General features: G+C 43.1%; 1 protein-coding gene across 1 annotated transcript in view; it reads left to right on the forward strand.

The window, feature by feature from the left end:
- Window positions 1-14156, forward strand: part of Cog7 (component of oligomeric golgi complex 7) — a 93340-nt gene that overhangs the window by 59562 nt on the left and 19622 nt on the right. The window contains exons 10-11 of the mRNA XM_008843817.3: window positions 6147-6263; window positions 8510-8575. Of these exons, the coding sequence (XP_008842039.1) occupies window positions 6147-6263; window positions 8510-8575 (183 nt within the window). The remainder of the gene's footprint in view (window positions 1-6146; window positions 6264-8509; window positions 8576-14156) is intronic.

Here is a 14156-nt window from a genome sequence, read left to right on the forward strand (position 1 = left end):
AGTTCTATTCAGCTGTAAAGAAAGATGAAATATTGAAAATTTCAGGTAAATGGATTGATCTAGAAACTGTTATACTAAGTGAAGTAACAGATTCAGAAAAACAAAAGATGTATGTTCTCCTTCCTTTGTGGATCCTAGCACCACCTCCTTGTAAGTGAGTGCATATCCTGATGTAACTGTAGGAACCTGGAAAGTGGAAGGAAACCATGGAGGTAAAGGGAAAGAAGGAACCTGAGAGAGAATGGTAGGAGATAGGTGTTACTAAGGGAGAAATGTGTAAAAAGGGGGTAGTTAAAGGGGAAGGGGAGAAGGAGGGCTCTACAAAGAACTATGGGAATAAAGGGGAAGAAGGAGCTCAAAAGAGGTGGGACCACAGCAGACAAATTATCAATGAAGAAATGGGGAAAAGAGGAACACTTTATTTAAATGGGAAGGGTAGGAAGGAAGGATGAGACAGGTAGAGAAAGAGGAGACATAAATAGTATAAAAAAAACCAAAAACCTACTGAAAAATTACACATACAATATCCCTACATGAGTCTGAGTGTATCTGAAGACTACATAACAAACAGTGCCAGTCAGGAGAAACCTTCCTTTGAGTTGTTGGCCAGGGTAGTCCAAGAGACTCCCAAAATTATACAAGGTATTGCTACAGTCCTTGATTGCCTTCCAGAACTTGATAAGACCCTATTGCTGAAGACAGGACATAACTTTGGACACAGGATTTGGAGCAATGGAGCTGAAACTGATCTGGAGGCCACCTCCCCTGAAGGCTAGCTCTCAGAACTTTGGAGAGCACCACACAAACTGGTAAGGGAGAATATTCATTGATGGTCCAACCCTAGCTTCAAGGCCTAAAAACCACATCAGTGACCAGGACAACAAATGACATTGGTACAGTAGTGTCACTTTTATCTTGGACCCCCAGCTACCTAATTGGACTTAAAGGCCACTTGATGGGAGGAAACTCATGTGTGCTACTGTAAACCTAGCCAAATACACATAGCTGGAGAGGTCATAGATCTTAAAGAAAACCCCAAGGCCTGTCACATCCCTAGACAAATGTAATTTCTTACTATGTGCAAAATGTGGATCCTTAAATTTACAGACAAGTATCCTAGTCACCACCCATTAAAATAGTGTCTTTTTCAACAGATTATGACTGGTACACCACTGGTCACACACAGAGATTCTCTGTGATTGCCCAAGCCTAAGGGGCACATCTAGGATCCAACCTCTACACCTAAGACTCATGGAACATAGCAGGGATGTAGAGAACACTAATTCATCTTTTTTTTAATCATTATTTTTAAAAAAACTTTTAATACATGATTAGAAGAAGCATTTCATTACACCATTAATATATTTAGTAACACACTCCAGAACAAGAGTCCATCTCTTTCACAAGTGGCTGTAACTTTCTAGGTTCACAGTTGAATTAATACAGTTATACAATATTGAACTCAGTATAAGCCCTGTAAGACATAAAATTGAGTTTTTAACCTTTAAAAAAGATCTCCATTTCATTTCAGAATATATTGTTCCTTGCAGAAAGACTCATTGTTTTTGCTACTAACACTGAGATATTGGCGCATGCATCTCTAACCTGTATGTATCTATTACTAGTCATAATCGGTTGCACTTGGATCCTTGGCACCTGTGTATGTCTATAGAGTCATCAGGCTGATTTCAATGGTAATGTTTATCACCTCTACTAAATAACATGATGTAAATTTTTATGCTTCCTCCTCAAATATAATTCATTAAAAAAATTTGTGTGTGTGTGTGTGTGTGTGTGTATCACACAGAACATCCCAAACCATCTTGTTCAACTATACACCTACTTCCCAGATAGCACCCTCCCATAGCCTTCCTCCCCCTACTAGAGCTCTTATACTCTGATATCCCTGCTACTGTCTGCTGTGTTGTCAGCACCCCCAGCCCCTCCCTACTATTTGCCTCTCTGGTGAATCTAGTCAGCTTATCTAGAGGTCTGCATTTTAGGAGGGTCAGCTGTTCCTCATCTAGTAGTAATCAGTTGTCAATATTCCTTTAGATAAGATTGGGGTCTGCTGTTCATTTTCCCAGTTCTATGTTGGAATTTTGTCTGCCTGAGTTTGATTAGACTTGTGTGTGCTGACACCATCGCCACAGTAAGGTGGTTCCTTACTATTGTAAGGAACAGGAGAGGACAGAAAATGAGAAGGGGAGAGAAGGGGAGGGAGGGGAGGGAGGGGAGGGGAGGAGATTTGCTTTCCATTTTGAGACACACTGTCATAGCCTAATTCCATTTCTTCAAGTCACCCCTTTGGCCCAGAAGATGTCCTGGCTTCACATGACTTGAAGAAATGGAATTAGGATATGATAGTGTGTCTTAACATGGGACACGAATCTTCTCCCCTCCCCTTCCCTCCCCTCCTCTTTCCTCCCTTCCTATCACTTTCTCTCCTCTCCTGTTCCTTACTTTTCTGTCCTTTATTGACTGGTGTCCTTTGGCTATAGCATGACTGAGTCTCTCCCCGCACCCCCACATGTGTGTATGTAATAAATAGACAGATGCTAATATTGGTAAAATGTCAGCTGTAATCCTAATGGGTTTTCCTTTATATGTGACTTGTTTCTCTTTTGCAGCTTTCAGAATTGTCTCTTTGTTTTGTATGTGTAGTGTTTTTACTATGATGTGCCGTGGAGAGTTTCTTTTCTGGTCCTGTCTGTTTGGTGTTCTATATGCTTCTTGTATTTGTATGGGCATGTCTTTCTTTAATTTTGGGAAATTTTCTTTTATGATTCTGTTGAAGATCTGGTCCATGCCATTGTCTTGGGATTCTTCTTCATCCTGTATGCCTGTGATTCGTAAGTTTGGTCTTTTTATGGTATCACGCAATTCCTGAATATTCCATTCTTGTGATTTCTTAAATTTTTCATAATCTTTGCTTGAGTGTTCTAGTTCGTCCACTTATCTTCCAGTCTTGATACTCTGTTTTCCATTTCTTTCATCCTATTGGTGAGGCTTTCTCATGTCTTTTCTAATTGACTTACTGAGTGTTTTACTTCCTTCTTCATTTCAGCCTGAGTATTCTTCAATATTTCTAACTCTTTTCTGAATTCATTCAGAAGTTTATCCCTATTGTCCTTTAGTTCTTTGATTTCTTTTTTGTGTATTCTTTAAATTCACTGAATTTTTAAAAATCATGTTTATAATAGTTCTTTTGAGTTCAATGTCCTGCATTATCTCTAGGGGGTTCTCATTGTACTCCTCTAGAGGACTATTTGTATTTGGTGGGGATATGTTATTTTGGTTTTTCATGTTATTATTCTTTCTTTGTGATTTTGACATGTGAATTTCTTTTGTAGTTTCTGATTCTTGTGTGAGACTCAAGCCTTCAAGTTTAGGTCTGCTTCTTTTTATGAACTTTATGTGTCTTTGTGGTTTACTCTTTGGGCATGAAAGGCTGGTTCCTCTAACTTTCCAGTTCTCTCTTTTGATTTTATATTGGAGTGGCCAGATTGCTTTTGTCTTCAGGAGTTCCCACAGAGGCCCAAATCAGATGAGGATCAGATGCTCTCAGGCTTTCTCCTAAGGTCTGGATCCCTCCAGGAAAGATTTTGGCCTCAGGACTTTGGGGGTTGGACTGGACAGGGAGCAGGGCCCAGGAAAGATGCAGGGCCTAGGGCAGCTGGTGGTCCTGCCACCCAGAGATGCAAAGGGAGATGGGGGCAGGAAGAGTCTCCAAGGGCTCTTGGGGACTGCACTGAGGAACTGGGTTGGTCTGGATGCAAAGGATCAGGAAGAGGAAAGGTCAGCCCTGGCGTCCAGGAAAGAGGCTGGTGGGTTGTGCAGGCACGGGGAAGCAGAGGGAGGTGAGGGCGGAGCCAGGCCCAGAGGGCTCCTGGGGACCTGAGAAGGCACTGGGTTGGTCTGGATGCAAAGGATCAGGAAGCAGTGGTGGTTCCCCAGGTGTCGGGCACCAAGACAAGGAATGGGACAGGACCCAGCCTAGGAGGAGAGACTGGAGGGGGAGATGGGAGGGTGAATGAGGCTGGGGAAGTCAAGGCTTGGAGGGTGCCATCGACTTATCCCAGAGAGAGGCTTGTGGGCCGTGCAGGGCCCAGGAAGCAGAGGGAGGTGAGCTCATCTTTTAATTCTCATCAATGTAGCTCCCTCATGCAACAGAGGGCCAGGGGCATAAAAGGCCACAAATGGCCAAAACGCAGAGAATAAGAATCTGCAGAGTGTGGGTCCTTGTACAGGACTCCTAAATTGAGGTCCTACCGCCCAGGGCTCAGGGACCTTTGAAGAAGTGGGCAGAAAGATTATAAGAGCCAGGGAGGAGGTGCATGACCATACAGAAATAGTCCTACATGTGCCTGGGACCCTTCTTATATAAACCTACAGGAATGGTGGCAGCATGCCCAAGACCCATGCAAACTTAGGCAGACAAAAACCCAGCACAGAACTGTGGAGATGAATGGCAATTCTCAATCTTAGTCAAAGAATTATTGACAGCTGCTTACTGCTGGATGAGGAAGAGCTGATCTTCTTGAAGGGAGAGACTCAAATAGGCTGACTAAACCCTGGTGAATGAACTTGCACTGAGGGATATCTTGGGACACTAACTTTACATAATAGATCTTAACACAAATGACAGGATGTATGAATTGAAGTGGGGAGCTATGGGAGGGTGCCCAAGGGAAAGGGGAAGAGAGAAGGGGGTATAAAGATGATTTTATATATGAAATACTCAAAAATTCAATAAAAATTTTTTGAAAGGGTGCCATCTCTCCATGGGAAGGAAGAGGGCTGTCTGTCTCTCTGGGAAGGATGGGTTTTATGTGTTTCCAGAGAGGAGGGGTATCATCTCCCTCCATGGGAAGGAAGGATTCTGTGTCCGTGAAAAGGAAGAGTGCTGCAACGACACTTGGACTACACAAACTGCCTTTCAGGCCCTTGGCGTCACATTTTTTTTTCTCTTGCAGGTTTTCATCTTTTAGTTTAGGATGGATGGGAGGTGAGACTTCCTATGATGTCCATATGGCATAGGTTTCCTTAACTTCCAGAGGACCTGACTCTCCTTCATCCTCTTCATCATCCTCCCGAGGACATGTTCTGATTTCTGGTTCAAGAAATTTATACACTTAACTCCACCTCCCACCTCCAAGGTCTTTCCTTTAATGCTTTTCAGAGAATGTTATTTCATTTATTTGATTTTTATCACCACCAGACTCTAAGAATGTATAGAAGACATTAGGTCCACATTAAATATGAGGAAGCTGAGGCCTGAAGCTACTGAGGTACTTGCCCAATGTTGTAGTGTATATGTATAATTCATTTTGGAACTGTTTTCAGTGTTTCTTTTCTGCCCAGACTGGTACTATTTCCTGGGGATGTTGTAACTGTAGAGCAGATAGTTACAACAGTAGTAACATTTAGGCATGGACTGAAGAAGCTGCTTAGTCAAAATGTGGTAGGTGCGTGGAGAGAAACTGCCTTGTCCAGTGCTACCAGCACACCCTTTGAGGGTCTTCCAGCTTCTTCCTGCTATGGCTAATCTAGATTCAGGGGATTTGCCTGCAGAAGTACCCCAGATATCAGCAAACTGCCTTACAGTGAGGTTGTGTGCTTTGAAATATTTCCAAAATGCATATGTTAGGATGAGGGTGATTTAGCAGCAGCACCTATCATCTGGTTGATCACTGGAGTCCATTTAGTGGCTGTCTTTTTCCTCTTCATCCTGAGTATCTCTGAAAGCTGCCTTGTCAGTGATTAAATGGTTTGGTCACATGGAAAAGACATTTTTATTTTATGTGTATGAGGTTTTTTTTGCCTGAAAGTATGTGAGTGCATCATATGTGTGCAGTGCCCACAGAGGCCAGAAGAGGGCATCAGATTTCCTGGAACTGGAATTAGGGACAGTTGTAAGCTACCGTGTGGGTGCTGGAAACTGAACCCAGGTCCTGTGCAAGGAGCAGCCAGTGCTCTTAACTAGTGAGCCATCTTTTTAGCCCCTGGAGATTTTTCTGTAGTTTGGGTTTTGTAAGTGTTCTTATCTGTGGCAGAAGCCTCTAAAGGCATTTGTAAGTTTGTTGGCCATTTGTTCAAAAATATGGAATTTATGTTCTTAGGGGTGTTTTCCTCCTCCTCCCTAGGTATGTGTCTGATTTTACCAATGCTCTCCAATCCATACGAAAGAAGTGCAATCTGGACGATATTCCTCCCAACTCCCTTTTTCAGGAAGATTGGACAGCTTTTCAAAACTCTATCAGGTAATGTGGGGTTGGTAGTGTAAGTTTTGCCAAATGGAGTAAGCATACCTGTACAGAATGCCTTCTGACATAATATGGTCCATAAAAATAGTAAACGTGTTTATAAAGTATTCCTTTTTCTCTTTCACTGCCTTTTTTTAAAGCTAGTACCCAGGACCAAATTTAAGCAGCTAATAAATAAACCCCAAACCAACCATATGCCAACAACAAAATACCAAAAAGACTCCTGCAGCTTATAAAATACTTTTAAAAGTTCTTTGTGAAGGCCCTATTTCCTTTAGTGATTTAAACTTGTTTTACAGTTGGTATCAGATCTCCCTGGCCCTGCCAGTTTGTGTATTTTTTTTTTTTTTTTCAGAGCTAAAGTTGACAGCCATGTTTTGGAAAACACAGCTGGTTGGGTCCTGTTTTGGGGTCTAAGAACCACATTATTGAATGATAAGGAAGGATCCTGCAGTTCAGTAGCAGGAACTGGGTGACCCTCTCAAGTTGTCAATAGCCAGACTCTGAGCCACCAGATAGACACCTTGTTGCCTGATTGGCAGTGACTTGAGAAGGTTTGGCCCTGACATGTCCAGATGGAGAGGCTTTGACCTACAGATACCTCTTACCATCATTGCATTAAAAGAATCTTGGATTAATTGTCATAATTTAAAATAAGCAGAGTGAACACAGGTTAGATCTCTGAAATTGCCAACAAAACTGAAGGCTTGGAATAAGCTGGTCAGTACTGTCATAATGATGATGGAGCTACAGTTGAGGACCCTGGCAGATTGGCATGACTAGGAAAATTCCTTTTTCTCTGTCTATGGATATACATTCTAGAGACACGCTGCTCTTCAGCTGGCCCACTTTACTCACTCATACTTCCTGCCTGATTTCTGGCTCAAGTTCCTGGGTATGTCACACACAGTCCTGGTACATTCTAGGTGCATGCTGGACTCAATCAGACCCACTGAAGGTTGTCAGGATCATCTTGCATTATCACCTCAGGATCTCTGTTCTGGAGTTTTTTTCCTGGACTTTGATGTTCTGGGTGCTAACTGTATCCCCTCTCATGATGGCTTAGCATACTGAGAAATACTCAGCACAAGCTTGCTTCATTGCACCTGAGACGAATGGAACATTTTCCTTTCTCATAAACCTTTCTTATGATGGAATGCCTAGATACCCTGGTGATGACAGGCACTTTTAGAAAAAGTTAAAAGTTAACTAGACATAAGATATTTTTAATCCTTGGATTTGTCCAGACATAATGAGTTTTCTGTTGAAGGACCTATAATCTGAGGGCTGGCATAATAGTCCTTCAAAACGAAAAGGTTACGAAATGCAGATATGATCATCACCATACTTAACTCAGAAATAAATGGATTGATCTTTCATGTGGAGTGAGATTTCCTGTGTTGTGCTGGACAGCTTTAGTTGTCAACTTGACATACCTGGGTAGAGGGAGCCTCAGTAGGTGAATTCCTTCCATTGGACTGGCCTGTGGCCATGTCTGTGGGGCATCTTCTTGAATATTGAGTGATGTGGGAGGGCCCAGCCCACTGAATGGTGCCACCCCTGGGCAGGTGGGCCTATGTTGTATAAGAAAGCAGGTTGAGCAGGGACCAGGGGAACAAGCCAGTAAGCAGCATTCCTCCATGGCCTGTGTTCCAGCTCCTGTCTCCAGGTTCCTGCCTTGAATTCCTATCTTAGGCTCCCTCAGTGATGAACTGTGACCTAGGAGATGTAAGCTGAATAAACCCTTTCCTCCCCAAGTTGGTATTGGTTTGTGTATTTTGTCACTACAGTGGAGAAACAAACTAGAACATGCGTCGAGACATTTTTTTATGCTTACAAATACTAGGTATCGAATAAATATTAAGTAGTACATTTTGCTTTGAAAATTCACATACAGACTATTTCCAGCCAATTTTTTCAAAGTTAAAACTCAAGATTTTGGAAATATTTGAGGTAGCCTAGGATGGAATTGTGATTCATAGCAAAGAGCTAGTAACATGGAAGATGTAAGCAGGAAGAGGCTGTTTTACTTTTAACATTCATTATATTTAATGAGTGTTAAATATAATTTTTCATTTCAGGAAATGAAACGTTTCAGGTAGGCTAGCAAAAGGGTCATACCTTTCCCAGAACCCAGCACCACCAGAAGGAGAAAATAGAATTTTTATGAATGAGACAATGTTTGTCCTGTAAATGTTGGCATTCCAGGTGCTTGAACTTGAAGTACTTCTTGTTTTGTTTAGGATAATAGCCAGCTGTGGAGAGCTGTTGCGGCAGTGTGGAGACTTTGAGCAGCAGCTAGCAAACAGGTAGGAGAGAGGTGTCCTCATCCTTCTTTCCCTAGATAGGAGAGGGGTGTCATCCATCATTCCCCAGGTAGGAGAGGGGTATCTTTGTCCTTCCTTCCCTGGGTTCTTGGCTGGGAGAAACTTGATCCAGTACATGGAACAACAAAGGCAGCAGATGGTCAAATCAGAAAGTCACAGGCTTGAGAACTGTCTGCACCTAGGTACAAGGTGTCATTACTGTCATCATCAAACATTTATTGAGCACCTAAGAAAGGCAAGGCCCTAACCTACTTGTCAGTAGCACAAACTTGTTTAGATACGGAGATTTCAATATAAATGAAGGAACAGTACATGTTGTTTCCCAATTATAAATGGGCTGGGTTCCTACTGATTGTCAGTTATTTGGCTCAAAGTAAATTTCTGCATAGAGACCATGTTACAAGTGATGATTAAGTCCTTCAGGCCAGCCCATGCCTTTCAGGTTCAGCCACAAAATTCTGGGCTGTCAGGTCAAAGGAGAATTTTGGGGTCTGCCTAGGAAAAATCATTCTATCTCGCCTGTCTGTCCTCTGATACTGCCAGCCTTTTACATGATCCTGTGGTGGCCCCTTCCAGGCTTCCAGGTTTCCCTTCCAGGCTTCTCAGTTTCCTTGTTCCTTTCAGCTGCGTCCTTCATTCTGTAGGAATTAAGAAGCAGCAGTATGGGTGGTTTTGATTTTTTGGTGTGTGTATTTTATTTTTTGTCTTTTTGAGACAGGGTCTTCCTTTATCCCCAGCTGACCTGGAACTCACTATGTAGACCAGGCTAGCCTCGAACTCACAGAGATCCGCGTGCCTCTGCCTCCCAAGTGTTGGGATTAAAAGGCATGTGCCACCATGCCTGGCAGGTGTGTGTATTTTAAAACAGTTATTTAGTGGAGGAGCGTAATGTGGGTATTTGTTTGTGGGGTGTGGCAGAGGTCAGAGGATGACTTGCAGGAGCTGGTTTTCTCCATCATCTACCATGTGGGTTCTGGGAATTGAACTGAGTTCACCAGGCTTGGAAGCAAGTGCCTTTATCCATTGAGCCATATCACTGGCCTCAGTGGTATTTTTTTCTTTGTTTGGTTTGGTTTGTGTTTAGTTTTGATTTTTGTTTGTTTTGTTTTGAGACAGGGTCTTACTTTTTAACCTTGGCTAGCCTAGAACTCACTAGACCAGGCTGGACTCTGCTTCCCAGGTGCCAGGATTAAAGGTGTGTACTACCACACCCGGCTCCCTCTTTGGTTTTTGAGACAGAAGTTTATTGTGTAGCCCAGGTTGGCCTGGGACTTATGATCTTCCTGCCTCAGCCTCCTGAGTGCTGGGATGGCAGATATAAGCTGCCAGGCTTGATAAATACAATCTTCTTAGTTGAGTCACTAGCAAAAGTCTTAGATCTCCTTCTCAGATGATTCTTCATTGTCCTAAAGTAATTTCTTGGTTCTGGTATTTTTGAACACCAAGTGACATGAAAGCTGAGGTCCAGTAGGAACAGGATGGGCATCAGAGGAAGGAGTCTATAACCAGCCTTGGAGTCTGCACTCTGTGGACTGTGTCTTGTCACAGCTCTTTGCATTTCTTCATTTTTTAACCCAAGTGAGCTTTGTGATGGTTTTTATTCTGGGCCAAGACTTACAACAGGGTGAATGGGGGCATCTGTTGTCTAGAACACCTACACAGTCCAGCACAGAAAGTACGTAACTTCTTGGAGTGACTAAAACCAGTATAGCATAGGCATGCAATGGACTGTGTGTAAATAATATAAGCTACGTCAATGGCACCACCTTCCTCATGTATATATACACCTGCATGCTGTGAGAGGAGCCTGCCATGTTGGAATGTGGGTGGGGGTGCTCTGGGTCAGTCATAGAAGACTCTTAAGAGGTGATTAAAATTCAGCACTTAATTTTTTAAAAAAAGATTCACTCTATTTTTTAACCATGTTTATGTACGAGTATGTGTGGGAGTGTATATATACATAAATACAGGTCCCCTCAGAAGCCAGAGGAATCTGATACCCTGGAGCTGGAGTTATCGGCAGTTATAAGCTGCCTGTCATGGGTGCTGGGAACTGAACTTGGAGCAGCAAGGTGGGCAGTGGCGGGGCGGGGGAGGGGAAGAAACAAACAAAAAACCCTAAAAAACTGAAATTCGCAGCATATGGTAGCATACACCTACAGTCAGCATTTAGGAGACTCAGGGCAGGAGGATTGGGAGTTCCAGCCTAACTTATGTAGCCTTGCTACATAGCAAGACTCCGCCTCACACATATACAACCCCTACCCCAAGCCTGGAAATATACTTACCCTGAATATACTTATTCCCAGGAAAAAAAAATATTGTTAGCAGCCCTCCAGCCTTACTCAGTAGCATTTATTGAGTTCTGATGTTCAAGGCTAGATGAATTGATGGTTCCTCCCAGTGGCTGAAGGAGGTAGGCACTTGTCTTGTCTCCATCCTTACTGCTAAGGGCCAGGGAGGCTAGACTTTGAGATAACTAATGTTTTAGATTGAAAAAAAAAAAAAAAAGCCTGTAATAACAAGGGTCTGAAGAGATGACTCAGCAGTTAGGAGTATGTACTACTCTTGCAGAGGACCCAAATTCAGTCCCGAGCACCCACACTGGGTGGCTTACACCCATCTGTAACTCTGGCTCCAAGGGAATTTGATTCCTCTGGCCTCCATGGGTGCTTAACTCACATACACAGGTACACATGTACATAATTAAAGATAAATTTCAAAAAAGCCAAGGTTTATAGTGGTAGCTGTCTGAGAGACATTGTCTGAGAGACATTAACTTTATACCCTTAGTGTCACCCAAATTATCAGTGTGTGTGTCACCCCACATTGCCCTTTCTTATGTCTGTCCTTAGTCTGCTGAGAATATTTGTCAGACATCTCTTCAAGACATACTGATTTTTTCTTAATCTTTTGCCTTTCAAAGGATCAGGAAGGCTCTAGTTAGGAAGGTGAGAGAGGACTGGATGGCTAGGATATGAGCCTCAAGCTGCACTTTGCAGCCCGGAGAGAACCTGGAAGCCTGGCCCTGCTTCATTGAGACCCATGCAGCTTCTGGAAGAGATGATATCATCCTGGATGCACTAAGCCTGGCAAGAGACAATCACCATCTGTGTTCCTATCTGGCCACTATGCTGTGTGGGACAACTGTTTATCTCCCTATCAGTCTCACCCAGAGAACCCAGACTCCTAGCATAACCACTCCTCATTGGTGGGCACACTGCATGGCAAAGGCAGCCACTCAGAATGTTCCAGCCTGCTTCAGTGATAAGACTGACATTGGCTGTCCACTCTTAAGATCTCCTCATTGTAGCCAGGTGTGATGGCCCACGCTTTTAATTGCAGCGCTTGGGAGGCAGAGACAAACAGATCTCTGTGAGTTTGAGACCAGCCTAGCCTACATAGCAAATTCCAGGCCAGCTGGGGCTACAGGGAGACCCTGTCTCAGAAAAACTAAAACAAACAACAAGAACGAAAACACTCTTTGCAAAAGGGGATCATTTTGTGGCTTATGGGCTATAGAAAGCAGGGCTAGATTGGGTGTCATTTCTTGTCCTGGGTATTTGGGTGAGATACAGGGAGATTGGTGTAGTTTTTCTTCATTTCCTGGTGCTCACCACTTAGTTTTAGAACACTGGTACAAACACCCCTGAGTTATGATGGTTCTAATTAGGATGCTTTGACAGTATGTTGGTGTATTCAAGAGAAACTGTATTTCCAATGTAGGCATTTTCTGGATTAGCATTGTTTGGGCTATGACTCTCTCACAGTCCTAGGGGTGGAGCCAGCCAACAGCTCTCAGTCCCTCTATCACTGCTGAGCTAAGATGCTCTAGCTTAAGGACTTGGGCTATGTTCAGCTTATGAGGGTTTATTGGATCACAGCCCCATTGTGAGTCTACAAGCATTTGCATTTTTACCAGGAACAGATCCTTGAAGGACAGTCCAAATGGACAGTCATATTGGGAATTCAGTGTAAATGTATAGGCTTCTGTGACTGAGGGGGAAAATAACTTGTCATGAAGAGAAATGAATTGAAGAAATAGATGGAATTGCGATGTTCCTGCCTAGCACACATATTGAAATCTCCAGGCTCATCAATTTGCACATTGGTACATGTTGACCTCTGCCATTAATCTCTGAGTTTCTTGAGGGTAAGGACTGGTTTAAACTATCCAATATTCCAATTGAGCTTTAGAGGCCTTTACAGTGATAAGAAAACATTTCTTTGAAGAAATCAAGTGTTCAATCAGTGAGGTTCAGTTCATCACATAATAGACAATCAAGTGCTAGTGATGAGGTCACCTAATGATGTCTGGACGGAGAGTAGGCCAGGAACAGATGCCATTAATTCTGTGGGGTTGGAATTGTGTTAATCCTGACACTTTAAAATATTTTATGTGTATGAGTGTATTGCCTGCATGCATGTAAGTGTACCTATGTCATGTAATGCCCATGGAGGTCAGAAAGAGCATCAGATCCCCTGGCATTGGAGTTATGGACAGTTTTCTGCCATGTGGGGGTCCTCTTCAAGAGCAGCCAGTGTTCTTAACCCCTGAGCCATCTCTCCAGCCCCTTAACTTGAATCTTAATGGTAGAGGTGGAAAGCTGCTTAATTTGGCATTGGTTTCTGAGAAGCCCCTATCGGTAAAACTGATTTTGCAAGAACAGGTATTCCTTGGCAAATGTAGGGGACCCATTTTATTGTTTTTGTTTTGTTTTTGGACAGGGTCTCCCTGTGTAGCCTTGTTGACCTTGACTCACAGAGCTCTGCCTGTACCACCACACCTGCCTGTTTTGTTTTATTGTGACAGGGTCTCTCAATATATCTTAGGCTAACCTCAAAATCAGTAATCCTGCCTCAACCTCCTGAGTGCTGGAGTTACAGTTATGTGCCATCCTTCCCAGCCTAGGGACCTGTTTTTTGAAAAAGTGTGTGCAGCTTAAAAATTGCCATCTCTAACACAATTGCTTTCATAAGAAACATTTCAAAGGAGAGGTCAGGGAGTTAGCCATATTTAGGGTTTATCATAATGCTTCTTTTCCTACAATTCTATATGCAGTTAAGTATGGCAGCTGAGTGAAAGAGTAGGCTGAGGGAAAGAGGCTGGAGGGAGAGATTCAGCCTCCCCAGCAGTACCACAGGTGGAACATCACAGAGAAGCTCCTGAGGCATTTTTCTTTCATGAAGATTCAGTTGAAAAGTGCCAGCTTCTCTTAGTAGATCTCTCTGTAGCATCCAGGCCACAGAAGGAAACTTGTGGTACCAACAAGTACCAACATCATAGTCCAGCCTGTGGGGTTAATGTGTTACAGGTAGGGACGTGTAGTGAGCCACTGTCCCTGTTCTCCGGGGGCCGGTGTCTCACCTAGGCATCTAATTCTTTTACTTTTTCGATGCCTGTGTAGTGAGAAAGTACAGTGCCCTCTCAGATGGCAGCAAGCTGAGCACTGCCCTTGTATAGGCTGTCTGCCATATTAGCAAAATGGTGTCTTCTGGTGTTATGAGCATTAAATGGGATTAAATATGATTTTGAGTGTTAATCCTGATTTCTTTTGTGTAC

This window comes from Nannospalax galili, unplaced genomic scaffold (assembly GCF_000622305.1).
Source record: "Nannospalax galili isolate Female #2095 unplaced genomic scaffold, S.galili_v1.0 scaffold381, whole genome shotgun sequence".
Taxonomy (NCBI): domain Eukaryota; kingdom Metazoa; phylum Chordata; class Mammalia; order Rodentia; family Spalacidae; genus Nannospalax; species Nannospalax galili.